We start from the raw sequence: 19,472 nt of genomic DNA on the forward strand, positions 1-19,472 counted from the left end.
GAGCAGAACAGACTGCAGGCCACCCACAGGGAGGCTGTCCTAGTAGTTGGTCATCTTCTTGAAGCCTGGCTGTCCTGAACTTCTGCAATAGGCCCAGCGCCAACCTGACATTACAAATCAAATGACCTTAACTGAACGCTTTTAGCTGTAAAGGCAAAGCTCTCTACTAGGTTCATCTGGGACACAGATCACACTTTTACCCAAGATACCATCCACCCCAAAATACTTCAGTTCCAATTAGTTTATTTCCCCATGTACCAGTCACTTAAATACCTGATCCTTGGAGGCCTTATGCTTATAAATATAAAGACAGATAAAAATCTGTGCCCTCAAAGACAACTTTCTCTTACAGAGCAGCACGGGAAGGAATCTTCATGAGAACACAGGAGTCGGAAGCAGCACAACCTCAGACACTAGTCCCAGTCCCCTCCACTAAGGAAACATCATCTTCCCCATGAGACCTCTCCCAATCACTCCCATCCACCTTAGAATTCTCTGCTGCCCCCACCACTGCCCAACACTTCAGATCTACTCATCTATCAGTTTTCCTCTCTAGGAGTAAACCCAAGCTCCAGAGGGAGGGGCCTCCCCTCTGGCTCAGCGCCCCATCTTCCTGAATTAAAATGCAGGTAGAAAATGTCACCTGACAAGAGAGCTGCTGTTTGTTCAATGAACTGAATGGCAGTGGCGTGAGGTACAAGGAATGATTGGTTCGTTTGGGGATGGGTGTCATGAATTCTAAAAGGCTTTATCAAAGTGGGTGGGATTCCGAGTCAGGAAAGGGCCTTTATAGACACAGGGACCAATCCAAACCTGTGCTGGAGTCCACACAGGTCAGATGAGGGACAGCAAAGCAAAACTCCAGCTGGGAAGACCTCTAGCCCCACCTGTTCTGCAAACAGGAAAAGAGCCCCAGGAGTGGCTCCCCCACAGTTGAGAAGTTAACTCAGCCCCGGCTTCACAAACCCCACATGCAGTATGGCAGTTAATATTTTTGGGCACCACCTTTCGGGTGTACCTGTCTCCTATACACCTTGTGTCACAATAGGCACAAGGCAAGTCTCTTGCCCAGAACCAGTGGAAAGCAAATGAATTCGTTAGCCTTTACAAAAAACACTTTTTTTTTTTTCAGACAGAGTCTCACTCTGCTGCCCAGGCTGGAGTGCAGTGGTGCAATCTCAGCTCACTGCAACCTCTGCCTCCCGGGTTCAAGTGATTCTCCTGCCTCAGCCTCCCAAGTAGCTGGGATTACAGGCGTGTGCCACCATGCCAGGCTAATTTTTGTATTTTTAGTAGAGATGGGGTTTCACCATGTTGGCCAGGCTGATCTCCAACTCCTGACCTCAGGTGATCTGCCTACCTTGGTCTCCCAAAGTGCTGGGATTACAGTCATGCCTGGCCAAAAAATATTTCTCTTCCTGAATTAAAATGCAAATTTTACCAATCAAGAAACTGACATAAGAACAGTTTTATTTTAATCATTTAAGACTTGTGCATTATTCAATTTTGAGACTGAAATACTTGTTTCTCTTTCAACTGATTAGGAAATGGTCTGAGCTGGCAGAAGTTAATCCTCACATTATTCAGCTAATGAGAGACAGAATCCTAAAACCTGATTCCAACTTCCGCCTGTACCTCACAATGCAAGACAAAGCCTTTCATTTTAATGTTGTACACATATAAGGACCATATAATCTGGATTAACTTTAGGTAACAATAACTTAAAAGATAGGAAAATGTATCATATTACAGAGATTTAAAAATTGTCTATACAACAAATGATGAAGAAAACTAACAATAAACAGGACGACGTTCAAATAGTGAATACAATTAACAAATGGGGCCAAAAGATCAACATTTATCTCTCATCATCTTTCATGCAATGTCTCAGCTTTCTTCTCCCAAACATAAAGGCAGATTAATTCAAAGTAGCCCTATTAAGAATATTTGTTTATCACGCCTGCAATCCCAGCACTTTGGGAGGCCGAGGTGGGTGGATCACCTGAGGTCAGGAGTTCAAGACCAGCCTGACCAATATGGTGAAACTCCATCTCTACTAAAAATACAAAAATTAGCCAGGTGTGGTAGCACATACCTGCAGTCCCAGCTACTAGGGAGGCTGAGAGAGGAGAATTGCTTGAACCCAGGAGACGGAGGTTACAGTGAGCCGAAATCACGCCACTGCACTCCAGCCTGGGCAACAGAGCGAGACTCCATCTCAAAAAAAAAAAAAAAAATTATGTTTCATTCTGAAATTAGTATTTGAATGGAAACTGTATTAACAGCTCATGGTTTCCTACTAAAGTTTAAGATTCCCCTAGACAATGCTCAGATTTAGACAATGCCAGAATAAGACACTGGGTGATTAAAGTATGAACTACAGGTAAAATCTAGAAGAACACAGATAATAAAAAATTTCTGATTTAAAAGACATAGTAAATATAAATGAATTAACTCACACAACCTACTTACACCAAACAAAACTAGAATGAACAACAACTTGTAGGAACCACCTCTAGTTGATTTCGCCACTTAACAGGGGCAAGATCTTAGGTGGATCATTTTGTTTAAGGATGACTTGAAATTTTACAATACTACCTTAGCTCCCACATATGAAAACTCTTCAAGAATTTTTTATCAACCAGACGTTGAGGAAAATACAGTGAGAAATAAAATGAAATGGCTTCTCACACATGTGAAGGCCCAGATCACCCCTAAATTTCTAGTGATTTAACTTAAGAAGCTCCTTGCCCTGAGAGATTCCTTTATCCCACAACACTCTACTCAGAGGGGGCAGAGAATCCCAGGACACTACACAAGCCACAGGATAAAAACACAACCTGTCTTCTATCTGGCACCAACTGACTAATATCTAGGTATACACAGGACTGACTTTAAAGTTGGTTAACGAATATTTTAATTCATTAAAATAAAACTTAAAAATTACATGCTTAGTCTACACAAGTTTAACTTACTTTAGTCACTAAGTGAATTGTGAATTGGCTCCCATTAGTGGTCAGGAGAATGCTTTGTATTTGGTGTAGAAACCAAATAAATCAAGCTATTATCGCCTTGTGAGTACAAACAATGTTTATTTGTTTGTAAAGTGCCAGGTTTATATTTAAGTAAACATTAAAATCTGCGTTGAAGCAGTGAGGCTGCATCTTTTAACTGGCTGTGCTGGTTAAAGGACTGTTTAATCCTGCTGTGCTAAGCTCACTAAAGGGTCACCCCTCACTTTAAAGCCAAGACTGCCATTGTCACTGCTATGGTAAGTCACAGCCAGCCAGGCCTTCTGGCAAAAGGTGATACTACCAGCACTATAAATAGACAGGACTGGTTGTGAGGTAGCTACACAGTTTTAAAGATGCTGTTAATGAACATTACGGACAATTCATGGTGTGGCTAGTTGGTAACACTTCAGCTGATTTTTCTTATGAGATGGAAAAAAAAAATCAGCCAAATAAGGGCACATCTTCAGTTCATTTAGAAGTCAGCATCCAAGGTAAAAGAATTCTCTGTTGGACTTGACATCACTCCCATCCTCTGATACTCGCCTACTCTCTTCTCAAAGAAGTTAGTCTTTCCTTCCAGTGAAATATTCTCCATAAAGTCAAATGGGTTCTCTACTCTGAAAACCTGAAAAGGTTCACATCAAGATATAAATACAGAGCACCAGTTTCAAAACAAGCAGAAGGCTATGTAAACAATACTTTACCTTGCTAAAACCCAGTTCCAGCATAAGTCTGTCTGCCACAAACTCAATGTATTGCTTCATTAGAGTGCAATTCATCCCAATGAGCTTCACAGGCAAGGCCTCAGTGAGGAACTCCTAGGAACCAAAATACAGCTTCTGAATACAACTAAAGCACGGGCATTTTCTAGCAAGCTTGAGTGACCCATTTCATCACCCACTTACCTGTTCTATCCGAACAGCATTGATAATTATTTCTCTTACTCTCTCCTCCGATGGTTTGTGTACCAGGTGTTTGAACATCAGGCAAGCAAAATCACAGTGTAAACCCTAGAAAAAAAAGTTCAAGATCACTAAAGCCAGAAGACTTCTGTCATTAACATGGAATATGAAATTACTTTGTCCTTTTCTGCATTCTCCTTATCCAACATGCTCAGCCATACTGAGAGAACTTGAACTCTCAAAGGGAAGATGACTTCAACTACTGATTTCTCTGCTGATGTCACCAAGGCAAGCACAGTCCCATTCAAGGCCCTCAAAGTTGCCACCTAGATGAAGACAGGCAAGGTGTATTTCTTGCTCTGCTGTGTGTTGGCAGAGGAGGAGTCAGAGCTTCACTCAGTGATCTTTCTACAGCCATGAGTGCTAATTTTGCCTCTACTCCCAGCAGGAAAGGCAAAGCTCAGTAATAAGGCTAGTTTTTAGATGCTCAGGAAATATGCAATTTCAAGTAAATCAAGTTTGCAAGTTACTGCATTAAACACCAAGCTTCACAGCTTATCTCCCAATCCAGTAAGGAAGGCCCTCCTACAAGGTAACCATATTTGATTCGCCCACTGGGCTCCAAGTAAGATGGAGTTCATGCTCCTGGCTTTTCAAATGTGACTTAATCAAAGACATACACTAGACCAAAATGTATACTCATTTCATTGAAATGCTTATTAATATTGAAGTACAGGGGCAATTTCTAGATCAAACAGGAGAAATATAATGGCTACTATGAACATTCTTTTTGGGGGGGACTGTCCACCTCCCAGGTTCAGGCGATTCTCCTACCTCAGCCTCTCAAGTAGCTGGGACAATAGGCACGTCCACCACACCCGGCTAATTTTTTGTATTTTTAGTAGAGACGGGGTTTCACCGTGTTAGCCAGGATGGTCTCGATCTCCTGACCTCGTGATCCACCCACCTCGGCCTACCAAAGTGCTGGGATTACAGGCATGAGCCACCGCTCCTGGCTCTACTATGAACATTTTTACGGAAAAAGGGATCACATATTAATACCAGGCAAAAATAATAAAACATCCCTTAAAATCCCAATCCCATCAATAACTTGTAGTTTTGGCTGGCCATGGTGGCTCATGCCTATAATCCCAGCACTCTGGGAGGCCGAGGCGGGTGGATCACCTGATCACCTGAGGTCAGGAGTTCAACCCCAGTCTGGCAAACATGGTGAAACCCCGTCTGTATAAAAAGACGAAAATTAGCTGGGCATGGTGGCAGGCACCTACGATCCCAGCTACTTGGGAGGCTGAGGCGGGAGAATCACTTGAACCTAGGAGGCAGAGGTTGCAGTGAGCCAAGATCACACCATTGCACTCCAGCCTGGAGCGACAGAGCAAGATTCCGTCCCCTCAAAAAACAAAGAACTTGTAGTTTTATGCATTCAAAGCCTATAGGGGAATACATATGTACAAATGTATTACAATATATTGAGAATGCAAGTAAAACAGTTTCAGTAAATGAAACTATTTCCTTCTTTTGTCAAGTATGTGTATGGTTGAACTCACACATTAAATGTGGATATATGCCATCTAGTATCTCAGGTCCCCGTCAGTGAACACAAGAGCATGCCCGAGTTGTGTTTGGGGTTTAGGTCACCCTATTATTTGATTTAGACTCACCTCATCTCTGCTAATAAGTTCATTAGAAAATGTGAGGCCGGGCATCAGTCCTCGTTTCTTGAGCCAGAATATCGACGCAAAAGAACCGGAAAAGAAAATGCCTTCCACTGCAGCAAAGGCTACAACACGTTCACCTATTTAGGAGTTAACACCAAAATGATTCTAGTGAGTTGGTATTCAAGGGCCAAAAATCCAGTAACATTACTTGGAAAATGAAGCTCAGGTTTAAGTAGGGGCAAGGGTCTCCTTACCATAGGTAGCCTCTTTGTCCCCAATCCAGCGCAAGGCCCAGTCTGCCTTCTTCTTGACACAAGGCATCGTTTCAATGGCATTGAAGAGAAATTCCCTAGTAGGCACATACGGTATCAGCAATTGAAGCATTACAGTAAAAGACCTCCGATTACCAACTGCTAGATAAGAGCTCTGGGACAAAGGCCAAATTCAAGTATTTGCCAATCCTCTTCCTAAAGGAAGAACTCACACCGAAATGTTTTATTTTTACTGGTCAGTTTTTCCCTCCAGTGTTTTTTTAAAAACCTCAACACTTGATTTACATTAATACAAGTTTGGGTATTCTGTAGTTCATATTGAGCTTCAGGGTCTACAGACAGTAAAACATAGTCCAGTACAGCACGGACATTTGTTGCCTTTAAAATTATTTCAAGTCCATATCATTGTTCAATTTGAAGAATCATAGAATTTAAATTTGAAGAACCATAAAATCCTAACTGCTGTGCTATTATCAGACTATGATTGGGTGCATTATTTGGCCTCAGTTGCCACATCTATATCATAAAATAATTAAACCAATAAACTAAGATTGCTTCCTACTAGGACTCTGTGCTACACTGTCGATCCCAGGTCAGGAAAGCAAATCCATGGGTACTACAGTTAACTGGGTCTCCCTTACCACCCTCCTCTGCCTCCCTTTATTCTGGTGCCCACCTTGAGAGGCTACTGATTTCCCAGACTGTTCCTACCCAGATGACTTTGTGTTCTGAAGCCAAGGGCACCAGATATTGGGCAGCTTTTTTTTTTTTTTTTTTTTCTTTAAAGAGATGAGGGTCTCACTCTGCTGCCCAGGCTAGGGTGCAGCGAGATGATCACAGCTCACAGTAAAACCAAACTCCAGGGCTCAAGCCATCCTTCTGCCTCAGCCTGCCAAGCAGCTGGGACTACTAGCTCAGACTACCATGCCCAGCTGTCTTTCATTCTTTCCATCTCACTGTCCCTCTCTCTGAGACCTGGGTCTGCCTCTCCCTTGTTTTTGAGGCTTCCCCAGCAGACCTTCCTGTTCCCCTTCTGGGCATTTGCCCCCGATCGTACCCCTAATCTTTGCCTTCTTTTCTCAATTTCCACCTATAAACATGTTCACATCTCTTTACTCCCAATAAGTTTCCTCAGTCCTTTCAAGTTACCACTTTTCCTCTTCATGTACTTCAAAGTCTACAACAGCTACTTTAGGTTGCAGCTTCACCACTTCCACTCCATACAAGGTTCCAGTCCCCAAAGCTGACCTTTGTTTTTTTTGTTTTGTTTTGTTTTTTGAGACGGAGTCTTGCTCTGTCACCCAGGCTGGAGCGCAAGCTCCGCCTCCCGGGTTCACGCCATTCTCCTGCCTCAGCCTCCCAAGCAGCTGGGACTACAGGCGCCCGCCACCACTTTTTTTATTTTTAGTAGAGACGGGGTTTCACCGTGTTAGCCAGGATGGTCTCGATCTCCTGACCTCGTTGTCCGCCCGCTTCAGCCTCCCAAAGTGCTGGGATTACAGGCGTGAACCACCGCGCGCCACCCTAAAGCTGACCTTTGTATCTAGACTACTCCAGCAGCCCATTTCTAATCCCCCACCTCCAATCTCCAAAACAAAACAGACCTTAAGCTACCTTTATTCAGCCAAACTGCTGCATGCCTAAATCAGTCTCAGGGTTCACTGCTGCCTCTGCCTTATGTAACTCCTACTAAGTCTTATTTGCCTGTACTGTACTGCAGGCTCCTTAGGAGGCAAGTCCTCCCCGTACATCCCACTGCAGCCCCACATTCTAGCTTCTCAACAAATTCACCAAATGAGCAAAGATGGTCAGATACAGGTTTTAGTTTGTCTTACCCAACATCTAGGAATTTTTTCAAAAGGTTTTAGATTGGTAGACATCCAACTTTAAAAGGAGTACCTTCACAACTCTAAGTGAATAATAAAGTGCATTTAGGCCCCTTGCTAAGAGGAGACATGACCACGGGTGCTGGGAATGCCTATGACTGCTTAGTCATTCTGGAGTCATTTTTATCCCTAGATGAACTAAAAATTTGTAATAAATCAACAATTAATGAGTCCTAAAAATCTTGGCATACCACTTGAATACTCACCTTTCTTTGGGATCTTTTATGTAAGTGTCAATAAGAAGACTATACATTTCAGAATGTATGTTTTCCATGGCAATTTGGAAGCCATAGAAACAGCGGGCTTCTGTAATCTGAACTTCTTGGCTAAATCGCTCCACCTAGTGGCCAAACACATCAAAGTTAAGCTTGAGAAAAAATCAACAGCAGCAACTGTCAACGGATACTGGCAGCATCGCACTCTTTGTACCATTATAAGGTTTATTTCTATATATTTCATCCAATTTGTCACAATTCTTTGATATTTTATGTCATATGCTCAACTTACATATCAGGAAATAGATACATATAAAATAGGATTTCTGTGAGCGCTCGATTTCCTAATTAATTTATGTCAAGAAAGATCCATTCGCAATAAGAGATACAACCAAATTATTATTAAAACAGCAAAGCCACAAAAAGGAGGGAGCAGAGCCGGGCGTGGTGGCTCACGCCTGTAATCCCAACACTTTGGGAGGCCGAGGTGGGTGGATCACCTGAGGTCAGCAGTTCGAGACCAGCCTGGCCAACATGGTAAAACCCTGTCTCTACTAAAAATACAGAAATTAGCTAGGCATGGTGGCGCACGTCTGTAATCCCAGCTACTCATGAGGCTGAGGTTGGGGAATCGCTTGAACCCAGGAGGCGGAGGTTGCAGTGAGCCAAGATCACGCCACTGCACTCCAGCCTGGGCCAGAGTGAGACTCTGTCTCAAAAAAACAAACAAAAAAAAAGAGGGAGCAGATGTGGTGGCCACAAGGAGTCATCACATTGCTACCACTTAATATTGTCTCAGCTTCTCTAGAATCAGGAAAATACCATAAGAAAACTGCAAAGTGTTACAAAACAGGAAATGCCATGTAATATAAAACCCAGCTTACACACACAGATGCACTCAGCATGGAAAAACGTACAAGACGAGGAAAGCGAACTAGTTCGACCTCAGATCGTCAACGTCAAATGAATGAAAGATGTTTTGGAAACTCACCAAGTTTTCATTTACTATGCCATCGCTTGCTGCAAAGAAAGCCAGAACATGGGATATAAAATATCTCTCCTCGGGCTTCAGGGATTCCCAGTGCTGAATGTCCTTGGAGAGGTCCACCTGAGGTTCGGAAGTCACAATTTTAGCATAAAAGGAAGAGAGTAAAGCCTACAGGACTCACACTGAGCACTCAAACTTTAAGTATGCTGGCACCACTTACTATGCCCCACAGTTAGCCCCCCTTGCCAACGGGAACCTCCAGGTGCATTTATGTCTGAGGCGTCACGGTCACCCCTGCAGGGGTCTTCTGGGGTCCTCCGATTACCTCCTCGGCGGTCCAGAAGGAAGCCTCTGCCTTCTTATACATCTGCCAGATATCATGGTACTCGATGGGGAAGATGACAAAGCGGCGGGGGTTTTCTCTCAGCAGCGGCTCATCCTCCACGCCGGGGGCAGCTGCTTTAGTTTTCTGTTGGGGGAGAAAATAAAACACTTAAGTACCGGGCGAACCATATGAAACTAACGTTTTTCTGGACCAAGTCCTTTCCATTGGCGGCAATTTCACGGGGCCCGATGTGAAAACGTGGCTGTCCCGTCGCGCTCCGTGGGTCGCAGCAGAGGAGCGCACGCCCGAACCGGGAAATGGGCCGAGGGGCGCGGGAGGCCGCCCTGGGGAGGGGCCGCCTAGGCGGGAAAGGAGCCGGCGCGGGAGTGTGAACAGCTGAGGAAACAATGCGGCTTTGGCGCCAAGACGCCCAAGGCCGTCCCTGGCCCCTCTGCCCCACGCCCGCCACTCACCGGCTCCGCGGGCTCCTGGAAGATCCTCCTCGCGGTCTTGCTGGCCAGGACGCGGGTCCCGCTCAGGGCCGGCGGCTGCGGGGAGACGCGTGTGAGTGAGGGGCGGCTTCGCTTTCCCTGCCTCCCTCCCCTGCCCGCAGCGCCCTCCCCGCGCGCTCACCGTGTTCTCCTTGTCGACCAAGCTGAGCCCCTTCAGCGGCGAGAGCTGCAGCTGCTGCGGGTCCGTGATGGGCGCGAGCGGGACACGGACGGAAAGCATAGTGGCGGCACAGCGAAGCAGAGCGAGTTGCCCGGACAGGACGGCTGGGACACGGTGCACGGGCGACCCCTCACTCCAGCAGCCTTTAAATCTCCCGCGCCGCGCGCTCCCGGCCCTTCCCATTGGCTTTGGTGCCCCGGCCCTTCCCATTGGCTGTGCCATGCCTCCGACCCTTCCCATTGGCTGCGCCATGCCTCCGACCCTTCCCATTGGCTGCGCCGTGCCCCTACCCAGGCTGGCCGCGGGGCCGCGCGCGATTTTCAAGCGCAGCGCGGGAGCCTCCGCCGGCGCCTTCCGGAGACCCCCGGGTACACATCCGTGGACGCCCCCCGGGACCTCCCGGTTTCCCCCCCGGCCCGTCCGCTGGCTGGGTCGGGGGCGCCGCCGCCCAGGCCCCCACAGGTCCCACGGGACCAGGGCCGCAGCCCCTGAGGGTCTCGGCGACCTTGGCGCGCGCGGGCCCCGGTTCGCCAGGGAACCGTTTAGGATTGCGTGAGGCGCAGCGATTGGAGCCCGCGGGCGCGAGAGGGTCCCCGGGCCGCGGCCCCGCCTCCCGAAAGCACCTCCTCCCAGCCGGGCCGCCGCCGGGCAGGGGGCTTAGCCAACGAGGTTGGTGCAAAGGCCTGGAAAACGCTCCTGGGTGCCGGGGAGGCGTTGCTGCGACCCTTTCGATCCGTGTCCCTGGGGTGGGGGTGCAAGGGCCCCGAGGCCTGACATTTTGGCGGGGTGGTCGGCGAGGACCCTACAGCCTAAAAGTTAGGGCCGCTGAGCCCCGCGGCTCGTTTTGCTGGGACAAGCGACCAGGCTTCTTACAGATTCGGTGTCCCCGTGAGTAAAATGGGACTCGTAACCGCGTGGACTGTTAATGCGGTGAGGAGAGCGTTCGTTGAGATGACTCATGTAAAATGTGCAGTCCTTTGTAAACCTTCAAACTACAGGACATGGAGAGAAGGCCCTTGGTGCAGTTTTCCACAGAAATCCTGTCTCCTGTCAGACCCCTGTCCCCTATTGTCACCCTTGCCTTAAGAATTGCAAACTGTGGCTGGGCGCGGTGGCTCACGCCTGTAATCCCAGCACTTTGGGAGGCCGAGGCAGGAGGATTGTTTGAGGCCAGGAGCTGGAGACCAGCCTGGGCAACATAGTGAGACCCCGCCTCTGCCATTAAAAAGAGAAGAAAAAAAGTTGTTTTAATTGCAAACTGAGCAAAAATTCCTGGGAGAAAGTTCACAGAATGATTTTAGGACTAGGAATTAATGTACTACTCATTGGGCGTCAAATATGCTGAAGAGGAGTTTGAAAACTCCACTGGTGTAGAGACTGGAACTTAGCAATAGCTTTCATTTAATTTTCTATGTGGCTTTCTGATTTGCCGGGCCCTGCAACGGGCAAAATGCCAAAAATAAAGGAAGAGAAAGAAACTTTAAGATCCAAGAAAGAAATCATTAACCTGAGAAAGCTTCAACAGCTGCGCTCAGGGCTGTTATTGAGAGAGACCCGGGACTTTTTTTTTCACAAAGCCTTTTCTAGATAAGATACTTTAAAGCGGGTGGGGTGGGACAGGTACCCTCCCCACCTAGGTCTGTTTCTCTCATTTCTTAAAAGTACTACGGACTTGTAAATCAAAGTATTCTCGTGTTGCAGGAATAAGTGCCCATCACATTCCTTACACAAAGCCACAACTAAAACTTTGGTGTACCGTGATTTGTTTAAAGCAACTCGCCATTCATTGCCATTTTCACCCCAAACACACTAAAGCATCCAACTCCAGGAAATTGGTATTTTTATTGATTACTTTATGGCTGATAAAGCTATTATCTAACAAAATTATAATTTATTGGTGTCATCTCATACTCAACTCAGATTTCAATTTCCCATAATCAGCGTCTAAAACCCTCGTTTCGGTTGCCCTAGGGCGCCACGTGCTTTTTTGCTCCTGTTAAACTCACTGTAACTGAAGTAGTCAGAGGTGGCTTCATTGATAGTTTAGTTCCTGGCCACGTAATTAACATAGCCATTGTAGAAGACGCCGAAAGATGCGTACGTGTTGTTAGAGGCCGGGTGAAGTCGCCATCCTCCCCTCCCGCGCTAAACCTGAGTCATCTCGGCGTGGCCCTCCTCCCCCCCAGGTCCGGCAACTTTGCCCCGCTGCGGAGGAGGTGGCGGCGCCCAGGGCCACGCGGCAATGCGGGCGGTTCCGCCTCCGGGGGGGCGGTGCAGCCACTCCCGGGAGAGCGCCCGCCGCAGGCTGCTGCTAGCCCCGGGATTCACTCCTTTTTCCCTCGGTGCTCGTTTTTTTGGTTTTATTTAAGTAAACAGACGAGGGTCTCGCTTGTTTGCCCAGGCTGGTCTCAAGCGATCCTCCCTCCACCTCCCTAAGCGTCGGGATTCCTGGCGGAAGCCACTTGAGCGCGCGTTTTGACATCTGCATCTACTCCACCATTGGTCTGCACGGGAGGCCCCGCCCCGCCCCCGGGAGGCTCCTCTGCATTCCCAGCCTCAGGTGCCCCGCCCCGTTTCCGCTGCGCGCTCTCCGGTTCACACGCCCCAGCCTGGGCAAGTTTGCAGGTCCCAGGGCAAGGTTAGCGCGACTTCCAAAAGGCTGTTCACCATTAGGGTGGAGAAACCGCGGCTCGGGGAGCTCAGCACTCACTGTGTACCAGACGCCGTGCCGAAGGTGGTCATAATAATAATTAAGGCTGCAGCACCCACAGCCTCTGGGCGCCTGGATCATGTGAGGCTGTTTTTTTTGAGTTTTTTGTTTTGAGACAGGGCCTTGCTCTGTTGCCCAGGCTGGTGGCTCCATGATAGCTCACTGCAGCCTCAACTTTCCGAGCTCAAGCGATCCTCCCACCTCAGCCTCCCGAGTAGCTGGGACTCCAGGCAGGCACCACTACGCCAGGCTAATTTTTAAATTTTTTGTAGAGATGGGTTCTCGGTATGTTACCCGGGCTGGTCTTGAACCCCTGAGCTCAAGCCATCCACCCGCCTTGGCCTCCCAAAATGCTCAGATTACAGGCGTGAGCCACCTCCCCACCGGGGTTGGTATTTTTAACCCTGTTTCATAGGTGATGAAATGAAGGCCTGGGAGGCGAGGAAACTGCCCAAGGTCGCACAGCACAACTGCACAGCAGAACGTTTTTAGCCTAGCTTCTTACTATGAATGTTTTCAACATACAGAATAATGGAAAGATTCCTAGTGTTCACCCACCAGCTAGGATTCAACAGCTGTTTCCATTTTGCCATATTTGCTTCATGGCAAATGTGGCAGACACCCCTTCTGTGGGTGTATGAGGCTTATGCTTTTTTATGGATCATTTGAAAGTGAGTGATAGATATCATAACCCATCACCCCTAAACGTTTCAGCTCCTAAAAATTAGGACACTCTGTTAACATCACCACAATACCACATTTATCCCTAGGAAAACTAACAATAATTCTCTAATATCACCTAATATCCAGTCCATATTCCTGTTTTTCCAATTGTTTCAAAAATGTCTCATAGTTTTTTGGATTTTTTTGTGCAGTATCTAATTAATCACATGCATTGCGTTTATTATGTTGCTTTAGACTCTTAGTAAAGCTCCTCCACTTCTTTTCCCCACGACATTGACTTTGAAGTACAGACCAGTTTTCTTGTAGAATGTCCCACATTCTACATTTGCCTAATTGTTTATTCACAGTGTCAATGAACTTGTTTTCCTGACCCCTGTACTCTACACTGGAAGTTAGGTCAAAAGGCTTTATTAGGCCCTGCTTGGAGGCTCACGCCTGTAATCCCAGCACTTTGGGAGGGTGAGGCAGGCAGATCACCTGAGGTCAGGAGTTTGAGAGCAGCCTGGCCAATACAGGGAAACCCCATCTCTACTAAAAATACAAAAATTAGCCAGACGTGGTAGCAGGCGCCTGTAATTCCCGCTACTTGGGTTCCCGCTACTTGGGAGGCTGAGGCAGGAGAATCACTTGAACCCAGGAGGCAGAGGTTTCAGTGAGCCGAGATCACACCATTGCACTCCAACCTGGGCAACAAGAATGAAATTCCTTCTCAAAAAAAAAAAAAAAGGCCGGCGGGGGATCGTTATTAGCCTTAGGCTAAAAGTTATTGGCAAGAAGACTTCATAGGTGATAATATAGCTAGGATTTGAACCCAGGTCTGACTAACTCCAGAATTCCAGACTCTCAAAAACTTTGTTTTAATATGAACTGCCAATTACGTATATTTATATATATATATAGATGAGGTCTCACGATATTGCCCAGGCTGGGCTCAAACTCCTGGGCTCAAGCTATCCTTCTACCTCGGCCTCCCAAAGTGCTGGGATGACAGGCATGAGCCCTTGCGCCCAGCCCAACATTCTTAATGTAGCACAGCACAGCAGCACCACAACCACAAGTCTCAGGAGCAGCCCAGTTCAACTTTGTAGTTAGTTTATGTGTCACTCACTCAGAAGTCGGCAGGAAATGGTTAAGCAGGAAGCAGGGTGGACAACCAGATGGAGCTGTTTGATGCTGATGTGAGTGTCACCACATCATATGTGTCTAGAACATTCGCATTGGAGAGCTTCAGCCACTGAAAGGCCATTTTCAGGAGACGGTGAGGATAAGGCAGCCAGCACAGTGCAGAGCCTTTGGGATTAATGATTTTCTTCGTGCTCAGATAACCTCTAAAATGATGTTGAACAGTTATGTGCCACTTTACACACATTTAAAATGACATTTAGCCAGGCACAGTGGCACACCCTTATACTCCCAGCTACTCCAGAGGCTGAGGAAGGAGAATTGCTTGAGACCAGGTATTTGAAACCAGCCTGGGCAATATAGCAAGACCCCTGTCTCTAAAACTAAAATAAATAAGAATTAAACTGACATTTAAACTTTTAGTCATAAATTAAATAGTTACAGGAGATGTAATCTCCATCATGTTGCAAATATTAGCACTTTAAAATGACAACTGGCCAGCATGGTGGCTCACACCTGTAATCCTAGCACTTTGGGAGGCTGAGGTGGGAGGATGGCTTGAGCCCAGAAGTTCAACACCAGCCTAGGCAACATAGACCTTGTCTCTATGAAAAATAAAAAAGTAGCTGATTGTGATGGCACACATCTGTGGTCCCAGCTGTTCAGGAGGCTGAGGCAGGAGTATTGCTGGAGTCCAGGAGGTTGAAGCAGCAGTGAGCCACGATCACGCCACTGCATTCCAACCTGGGCAACAGAGCAAGATGCTATCTCAAAATAAATAAAAATAAAAACCACAACTATGTGCTTTTAACTCTTAGAATTTAGAATCCACAGATTTCAGTATGTTTGTTATGCTTATTTAAAAATTCCTAGTCTGGCTAGGTGCAGTGGCTCACGCCTGTAATCCCAGCACTTTGGGAGGCCGAGGTGGGCAGATCACAAGGTCAGGAGATTGAGACCATCCTGGCTAACACGGTGAAACCCTGTCTCTACTAAAAATACAAAAAAATTAGCCGGGCGTGGCAGCAGGCGCCTGTGGTCCCAGCTACTCGGGAGGCTGTGGCAGGATAATGGCGAGAATCCGGGAGGCAGAGCTTGCCAGGATTGCACCACTGCACTCCAGCCTGGGCAAGAGAGTGAGACTCTATCTCAAAATAAATAAATAAATAAATAAATAATAAAAATTCCTAGTGTCTGCCACATCTTTTTTTTTTTTTTTTTTAAAGAAACAGGGTCTTGGCCAGGCACAGTGGCTCACGCCTGTAATCCCAACACTTTGGGAGGCCGAGGTGGGCAGATCACCTGAGGTCAGGAGTTCCAGAACAGCCTGACCAACATGGAGAAACCCCGTCTCTACTTAAAAAATTACAAAATTAGCCACGCGTGGTGGCACATGCCTGTAATCCTAGCTACTTGGGAGGCTGAGGCAGGAGAATTGCTTGAACCCAGGAGGCGGAAGTTGCGGTGAGCCAAGATCGTGCCACTGCACTCCAGCCTGGGCAACAAGAGCAAAACTCCATCTGAAAAAAAAAAAGAAACAGGGTCTTGCTCTGTCACCCGGTCTGGAGTGCAGTGGTGCAATAATGGCTCACTACAACCTTCAACTCCTGGATTTAAGCAATCCTCCCACCTCAGCCTCCCAAGTAGCTAGGACTACAGGTGCACATCACCACGCCCGGCTCATTTTCTTTTATTATAGCAACAGGGTCTCACTATGGGTCCCAGGCTGGTCTTGAACTCTTGGCCTTAAGTGATCCTCTAGCCTCAGCCTTCCAAAACGCTGACATTACAGGCCTAAGCCACTGTGCCTGGGCTTTGTCCATTTATTGACTGGGTCATTTATCACTTTCTTATTGATTTATAGGGGCTTTATATGATTTGGACAGTATTTCTTTCTATTATATATGTTGCAGTTTTAGTTTCCTAATATTCCATTTATGTCTTTTTTTTCTTTTTAAAAAAAGCATTAAGCTTTATTTTGAGGTAGTTTAAGACACACAGAAGTTGCAAAAATGGTAAAGTTACTCATCCAGGTTACTCAATATCTTACATAACCATAGTACATTGTCAAAATCAGGAAGTTGACAGTAATTAAATTACTAACCTTGTTTGGATTTCACTGGTTTCTACATGCAGTCATGTATAGGTGTATGTGTACATGGTTCTTTGAAATTTTATCACATGTGTAGATTTGAATAACCATCACCAAATCAGGATACAGAACTGTTCCATCACCACAAAGAGGATCCCTGTGTTGCTCCTAATTGTTAACACCCTAGCCTTAACTTCTGGCAACCACTAATCTGGTCTCTATCACTGTAATTTGTCTTAGAGAATATTCTATAAATGGAATCATATAATGTGGAACCCTTTGAGATTAACTGGCTTTTTTTAACTAGAAATAATGCCCTTGAGATTCATCCAAGTTGTTGAATGTATCAACAGTTTCTTCCTGTTTATTGCTGAGTAGTGTGCATTTCCTTGGATGGCTGTTCACCTGGTGTGGGACATCTGTGTATTTTGCTTTCTTGTTTTATTTATTTTTTTTGAGTTGGGATCTCACTACATTGCCCAGGCTGGACTCGAACTCGTGGGTTCAAGTGATCCTCCCACCTCAGCCTCCCAAGTAGCTGTGATCACAGATGCATGTCACCAGGCCCTTGCTCACATCTTGCTTTCTAACTAATTAATTTCTTTGCTTATCCCCTCTCAAATATTGGTTGGGTTTACTTCTTTTTTTTTTGAGACAGAGTCTCTCTGTAGCCCAGGCTGGAGTGTAGTGGCGCCATCTTGGCTCACTGCAACTTCCACCTCCCGGGTTCAAGCAATTCTCCTGCCTCAGCCTCCCGAGTAGCTGGGATTAAAGGCACCCACCACCATACCCAGCTAATTTTTGTATTTTTAATAGAGAAGGAATTCCACCATGTTGGCCAGGTTGGTCTCAAACTCCTGACCTTCAGTGATACACGTGCCTCAGCTTCCCAAAGTGCTGGGATTACAGGCAAGAGCCACTGCACCCGGCTGCTGTTGCATTTTCTTTTGAGTACAGCTTTGGAAAATCCCACAGGTTTTAATGGATAGTGATCTCACTTTTGCATTTTTTAAATAGTCTGAGATGTGGGTTTTGATTTCGTTTATTACCTAGATCTGGTTTATTTAGAATGTTAAAACTTTTCATCTCCATGTGCTTTGATTTTCATTTTGAAGATCTTTTCATTCAGATTACATTGTTAGAATCATTAGATGAATTTTAGGAGAACTGACATCTTTATGATATTGAGTCTTCTAATCCATGGCCACGGTATATCCCTCCATTTATTTATGTTGTCCTTAATTTTTTTCAGTAATTTTTTTGTAGCTTCCTATATAGCGGTCTTGCACATTTAAAAAATTTTTCTCCTGGATATTTATTATTTCTTATTCTATGATAAGTAGTATCATTTAACTTTTTTATTTTCTAAATTTATGCACTGACATATATATAGACATTGTTTTTCATGTTATTAACCTTAAATCCTACAACCTTGATCAATTTGTAATTAATTTGGTTTATCTGTGGACTCCTTTATGTTTTCTTCATTCACAGTCATGGTGTCTGTAAAGAATGACAGTTTTATGTCTTCCTATCCAATCTTTATGCTCATTTTTATTTTACTTTATTATCATTATTATTATTTAGAGACAGGATCTCACTCTGTCTCCTGGACTCAAGTGCAGTGGCACAATCGTAGCTCACTGCAGCCTCAAACTCCTGGGCTCAAGCAATCCTCCAGCCATCACACCATCTACATTGAATGTAATTACTTATATATTTGGTTTACATCTACTATATTAGTACTTGTTTTCTACTTACCCACCTGTTTTGTGTTCTTTTGTCTCTTTTCTTTTCTTTTTGAGATGGAGTCTTGCTCTGTCACCCAGGCTGGAGTGCGGTGACGCGATCTCGGCTCACTGCAACCTCTGCCTCCCGGGTTCAAGCAATTCTCCTGCCTCAGCCTCCTGAGTAGCTGGGATTACAGGTGCCTGCCACCACGCCCGGCTAGTTTTTGTATTTTTAGTAGAGACAGGGTTTTACCATGTTGGCCAGGCTGGTCTCGAACTCCTGACCTTCAGTGATCTGTCTGCCTCGGCCTCCCAAAGTGCTGGGATTACAGATGTGAGTCACTGTGCCCGGTTTTTGTCTCTTTTCAAATATTCTTTGGAATTAAAAAGTTATTATTCGGCTGCACCAGGCCTCACCAGATGAGTTCTACCTGGTGACTTCAGCTTACATCACGTGGAGAAGAAAAATTGCCAACCTTAGCCCCATCCAAATTCCTGATACACAAAATTATGAGATAAAATAGTGATTGTTTTAAGCAGGTAAAAAACAGAAGTCTCATTTTGAAAGCTTTGAAAAATACTAAGGACGGGCACGGTGGCTTATGCCTGTAATCCCAGTACTTTGGGAGGCCAAGGCGGGTGGATCACAAGGTCAGGAGATCGAGACTAGCCTGACCAACATGGTGAAACCCCGTCTCTACTAAAAATACAAAAATTGGCCAAGCATGGTGGTGCACACCTGTAATCCCAGCTACTCAGAAGGCTGAGGCAAGATAATTGCTTGAACCTGGGAGGTGGAGGTTGCAGTGAGCTGAGATGGTGCCACTGCACCCCAGCCTGGGTGACAGAGCGAGAGTCCATCTCAAAAAAGGAAAAAAAGAAAAGAAAAATACTAACAAAATTGTTTTTCATTTTTAAGATTTAAACAAAGATCTATTTTTTTTTTTTTTTTTTTTTTGGAGACGGAGTCTCACTCTGTTGCCCAGGCTGGAGTGCAGTGGCGCCATCTCGGCTCACTGCAAGCTCCGCCTCCCGGGTTCACACCATTCTCCTGCCTGAGCCTCCCCAGTAACTGGGACTACAGGCGCCCGCCACCACATCTGGCTAATTTTTTTTTTTTTTTTGTATTTTTAGTAGAGACGGGGTTTCACCGTGTTAGCCAGGATGGTCTCAATCTCCTG

General features: G+C 45.9%; 1 protein-coding gene across 1 annotated transcript; it reads right to left on the reverse strand.

Moving 5' to 3' along the window:
* Positions 1-1,453: 1,453 nt before the first annotated feature.
* On the reverse strand, positions 1,454-10,208 carry RRM2 (ribonucleotide reductase regulatory subunit M2). Its single transcript, XM_019021423.4, has 10 exons — positions 9,915-10,208; positions 9,755-9,829; positions 9,282-9,425; positions 8,960-9,076; positions 7,960-8,093; positions 5,850-5,944; positions 5,599-5,732; positions 3,920-4,024; positions 3,719-3,832; positions 1,454-3,639 (listed from the first exon to the last, which is right to left on the reverse strand). The coding sequence occupies exons 1-10, from the start codon at positions 10,203-10,205 to the stop codon at positions 3,487-3,489; spliced, it is 1,362 nt and encodes a 453-aa protein (XP_018876968.3). The 5' UTR covers positions 10,206-10,208; the 3' UTR covers positions 1,454-3,486.
* Between the last annotated feature and the right edge of the window lie 9,264 nt (positions 10,209-19,472).

This window comes from Gorilla gorilla, chromosome 12, assembly GCF_029281585.2.
Source record: "Gorilla gorilla gorilla isolate KB3781 chromosome 12, NHGRI_mGorGor1-v2.1_pri, whole genome shotgun sequence".
Lineage (NCBI taxonomy): Eukaryota > Metazoa > Chordata > Mammalia > Primates > Hominidae > Gorilla > Gorilla gorilla.

Bases quoted from the DNA above. Each gene is read 5' to 3' on its own strand.
- RRM2 (XM_019021423.4), bottom strand. From the start codon at position 10,205: ATGGCGCAGCCAATGGGAAGGGTCGGAGGCATGGCACAGCCAATGGGA. The intron at 5,945-7,959 runs GTGAGTATTCAA...TGTGCCTACTAG, and splicing joins ATAAAAGATCCCAAAGAAAG to GGAATTTCTCTTCAATGCCA. The intron at 5,733-5,849 runs GTAAGGAGACCC...ACTCCTAAATAG, and splicing joins GGACAAAGAGGCTACCTATG to GTGAACGTGTTGTAGCCTTT.